The sequence below is a fragment of the Opisthorchis viverrini genome (genome assembly GCF_000715545.1).
Source record: "Opisthorchis viverrini unplaced genomic scaffold opera_v5_14, whole genome shotgun sequence".
NCBI lineage: Eukaryota > Metazoa > Platyhelminthes > Trematoda > Opisthorchiida > Opisthorchiidae > Opisthorchis > Opisthorchis viverrini.
This window is the reverse complement of record NW_008751670.1, coordinates 1,382,194-1,387,275: the sequence shown is the minus strand read 5'-3', so window position 1 is coordinate 1,387,275 and position 5,082 is coordinate 1,382,194. Positions and strand designations below refer to the sequence as shown.

General features: G+C 47.2%; 1 protein-coding gene across 1 annotated transcript; it reads left to right on the top strand.

The window, feature by feature from the left end:
* Nucleotides 1-499: 499 nt before the first annotated feature.
* Nucleotides 500-769, top strand: T265_01313 (hypothetical protein; the record flags this gene model as incomplete). Its single annotated transcript, XM_009165319.1, has 1 exon — nt 500-769. One exon carries the CDS (start codon nt 500-502, stop codon nt 767-769), a length of 270 nt encoding a protein of 89 aa, XP_009163583.1.
* Between the last annotated feature and the right edge of the window lie 4,313 nt (nt 770-5,082).

The following is a 5,082-nucleotide window of genomic DNA, read 5'->3' as shown; positions in this document are numbered from 1 at the left end:
TCAGTATCTCGCACATGATTGGTCTGCAATTAATCACCTTACTCGGTCGGCTGACGGTTCAGTAGGGATCATGCGGTCTGAACCAAAAGTACAGTTTTCGATGGCGGGATTTTACACCTGACTGCGCACTCTAGTGTTTAATTGTGAATGAATGTTTCTTTAACTGGGTGAATTCTCAAGGCCACCAAACAGCTCGAAATCTAAATCGACATATAAAGTCTGCCATCCTTTAGGAGCAAACCCAAAGTTTCTCTGAAACCATAGTTCGAACAAATGAGATTTGTAAAACGTTGTGGTGTATGATGACGTTTATTCGAAGCAATGAACTATGTGCAGTCAAAATGTTCTCAAAACCCGACTGAAACTACAGAAAGTTTTCCTCGGTCGCAGAATCCAATTTTTTGTAAGTTGGTTGTAAGTTTGTTTTTTTCTGCGTAAATTCAGAGGTCAGTCACTTTCGGCTTATGTACGGCAGAATACTGTCACTGCAGCAGGCTTCATGTTGGGCAAAGCCGAGACCAAGAAGTCTGTCGCAACAAATGAGCTCGCACAGTCTTGGTGGCAGACGGCGCGTGCTGTAATTGGTGCCTGGCGTCGCTTTATGGTCGTTGTTATATGGCCCCTAGTGCCTGGGGTTAAATCACCCTTCGGCAGACGGACCCTTGTAGACCAGTTAGAGGAATGCAGCACTCCACTTGAAAGCGGAACACCGTCATCAAAGGAGCGGAATAATGCTGTTGATGAAGTTGGAAATGTGCTGAATACCTAAGACCTCTACAGCAACCTCGGCAAACGCTCACCCATCCCCGCGGAGGTTGGTCGATGGCTGCACCTTGCTCCCGAGGCCAGCTTTGAGCTCCACGAGTTTGGTTACATACCTTACGGGGCGCCCGCCCAATATTTGTGCCTTGTTTCAACGAACCCCATACGCATGGCGCAAACCACCTTGGGTAAATTCTTTTGGTGTCAGACATTGACCACGTAGGTACAGTAAGTACACCATCCTCGTGCCCGATAGAGTACTGATGGGTTTAGTGCTCGCGTTGGCCTCAGTCGACAGCGAGCATTTTGCGCCTGTTTGTGAATCGTTCAGTCGGTGCAAGGACATGATATGTGGATACCATTGCGTCAAGAAGTTCGTTGTGGATAAAACTGGCGTGATAAATAGAGGCGTCAGGGGTGTGCCTGATTGTGGCTCGATACTGTGCCGCTTACACGCACATAAAGCAATTAGGAAGGTTGTGAGTTCTGTGTTAGTTTCCTGCAGATCATGTTCTGTCACAGAAAACCTAGGAGCCCGTAGAAACACAAAAGGAATGCGACCACTATCAAGTAAGCCAAGGGGGCCTCATCCAGATGAAAGACTGTCTGCTGAATCCAAGGTAAGGTCAGCTGAAAAATGAGCCCCTTGTTAATACCATCAAAACGAATGCTTCATGGTGGTCTCATACAGCGTATACGCTGCCCGACAACTTTTCACAGGGACTCCTCAGCAAACAAACCACGCTAGGAAGCCCAAGAAACCCAACTGTCTCCGCGAATCATCGAAAAACAACGACTCTCGGAGTCCGCGCGAGCCAAAAGCGGCAGCCTTTGATTTTTTCGATCACATGGTAAAAGCTGCGTTCCTTAGAAAATGAAGAGTCACCACGAGTCAGACTCAGAGGGGAAAATCCTCCCTACAAGCAGACAGCGAGTATTGTATATAACAAGGCTGAAAGCAGAAAAGTCCCCCTAGAGGCCCCTACTGAAGCCTAAGACTCCAATCCAGCGTAAAGCCATCAATTCCGCCAAACCCTCAGTTGGCACGCTCCCTGCTCTCCACCTTCGAACGGGACAGAAATGATGTCGAATTATTGGTCCAAAAACTGCTTAATTCCAATAAAATTATATATATTCGAAAGCTGGATCGCCCTAAACAACCATTCGTAATCGCATTTACAATCTTCCTCCAGCTACTAACTCACACAGCCTCTTCTAGTAGGTGATTTCACCGCTCCCTAACTTTCTTGGAAGGAGATTCAGAGCACTGGGTCGGTGCTGACCAAAGTCATTCAACAGCGCGCTTGAAATCAGAGTGTAGTCACAACCACCCGGTAAAGTGACCTACCATTCCTACTTGGTCTGGCCATCACCGTCAGGTTTCTCTTCGATTATCACGGAACCCAGTAGCCACTGCATGCTGACCTTGTTTTCATCCGCCATCAAAACAGGAACTGGGAGCCTCAAAAGTGAATTCGAAACATCTTGAGCGCAGGCTTTCCGGGAATGCGCATTTTCTTTGAAAAGCCTAAACAGGTATCAGCCCCAGTAGAGGAGAAATACGGGCCATTTTCCAGAAACTTCAGGAGAGGGAAGTTAGCGCGCAGTTCAACGAGTAGGAAGCTACCCAACATTAATCGGGGTCTGCTGAAAATGAGGTCCCAAATATTCTTTAAAGTGAAAATTACGGGGGACTAAATGTTCCATACCGCTGTGAATAAAAGATCCGAAAATGGAGCATGCAAAAAGCTGGTCACGGCACTGGACCAATGCACGGAAAATGCACTATTATATTCATGATACCACTGAAGAAACAGGCCAGCTACCTTCTTGCGAGGGATATAAACACGTGACCCACAAGTGACGCCTTTGGTGTCTTCCGCCTACAGAGAAGGCTATGCAGGACTGTGTTCGGCCCCGATACTACCATCGTGTTATAAGTAATATTGTCCTGAGAAGGCGCAACTACAAGCATCCTCTGGCCGACTTGGCCATCATGGAGGAAAATGTTCATTAACTCTTGCCCCACACAAACTCCTTCAGTGCGTTGGTGCCATTTCAGATCCATCCAAGGATGTTGGAGGAAATGACACACAGGTTGGCAAAGCATTCTGCCCTGTGTTTCGTAAGTCGCACGATGAATGCAACTCTCCCTGTAATGGAAGGAATTGTCTATCAAGCTCACCTGTAATTCTGGTGATCGCCTATTGCCCAGCATGTACCGGCCTATTGGCATACTGCTCGAGGTGATAGAATGCATTCTGAGTCGGACCATCTAAAACCACCACACTGTCAACAACATCATGACGCCAGTGCTACACTGACTTCTCTCAAACCATTCTTCCGTGACAAACATGCTCGTATTTCTGGACAGCCTAACCCAAACCACACGCAAAGGACTCATGCAGAATGCCATATTTTTGGATTTCCCAAAAGCAATTGATCGAGCTCACACATCTGGATACTCCATAATCTCTGTCTTAGAGAATTCAATGAGGAATTCTACGCCAGATCAAGACATTCTTATATGACAAATTTCTGGGTGGAACTCCGTTCTATTGCCTTTACTTTTGCATCGGTCTCCGTTGGAACTCCACAAAACTTCGTTTTAGGACAATCCCGGGATCTGATCTACTCCCATGAACTTCCGGACCCGTTTTGCGGTTCATGTCTGCTCATTGCGGATGGCATAAAGTCCTGGAGTTTCGACGCAAGAGCCCCATAGATTAGTGTCGACGCCGCAAAGCAGTGGGTGTTATACCGGCCGTTTCCTCTGAATGACGAGAAGCGCGTCCACATGTTTGGAGATGACTCAGCAAATTCCTTTTCCTAGCACCATGAGAATAGGCCAAAAGACATTACGACGATAGATGAAATAATACTTTAGGTGTCCGCCTGTCGTCGAACGTGTCGTTCTTACCCCACCATGGAGGTCGGCTCAAACCACGTTCGTCATTCTACTGATGACTTGTGACCCCTTCCCTTGATATACTGGTATAGACTGCCAATAGTTTTGTTTACCTCAGATCGCTTCTTGAATACAAGTTGCCTACTCAGGATGCCTCGTTTAGCGTGTCCATTGAGCTGCGACAAAATGCTAGCCGGCCCTAATCCGTTGATTAGGAAATACGTCTCGTGGTGCCTGGCATCTTTCCCCTGGAGCGTTGTTACCCCCGAGGGAACCTGACACTTGCTTATGCCATATATGAGCAAAGTTTAGCAAACAGGTTTTTCAGAGTCAACCCAATCAATACACGGCGGGGACATGGTAGAATGATTTTCAAGATCAGGGGCACGCTTTTCCTATGCAGAAATCTTTTTCATATCAGGAGTTTGGTGCGTGGAACAACCTCTCGCTGACTGTTGTTCGCGCTGTATCTAGAACCCAGTCTAAAGCGAGGTGGATGCTTTCTATGTTGGTCCTTACAGTGGCAAGCCTACTGCGCAGCAGTAAAATATTATGAGGGATTCTGTCACCCTTGTTTCCTGCCTTTCACGTGAATGGTAGCAGTTTAACGACAAAAAAACAATCCGGGAAGCTTGGACGAATTTCTCATTCTTCTCTACCAATGGGTGAACGGAAGCTCACACTTTATAATGCCCCTCTTGATTTGAAGGCGCGTCCGGGTAGAAACCATCTAGATAATGGCCATGTTGACTTTAGCCTCACATGGATATATTCCAGGGAACGGATCCATGTTTCCTTTTTTCATCCATGTCCGCGTTTTTATACATCACTCGCAAGCGGGTCATTCATCCGTAGCGTGAACTGTTTCTATTTGGAAAGGCGATCGATAATGTTTCTTAGAAATCCAACATGCTTTTGAAAAAGCTTGTCCATCGCCACCCATCGCCCAAGACGTGCCACCTGGGTGGTCTCCAACGCAGTGACCTGATCATGCGCCGTTATGAGCTGCATATCTATCACCGTGACCGGCGATAAATTCTAGAGGAGACAGTAAAGATCTTGTGGTCTACGCCATGATGACATGAGCCACCGAGGTTCTGGGGCACACAGACGCACGCGCACCGTGGGTAAGGTACCATTTGGTCGACCAACAAGGGTAAGCAACACTCATTTGATTGGCCCCAAAACAATTCAGAAGATAACAACTGGTCTCTGGAACATTCATGTGCACCTTTAAGCAACCCATGTGGCTGCCTTGCGTGCGCTGCCCCCACTTTCCAGGCGCCGCATTTCAAACCGTAACAAATTATTTCTTCACGTATGCACTATCCAGGTTGGTTTCCCGTTAGCCGGTGGTCGCTAACGGACCACTGTTAACAAGTCCACGTGATCCTTCATCTCTGGTTACGAAA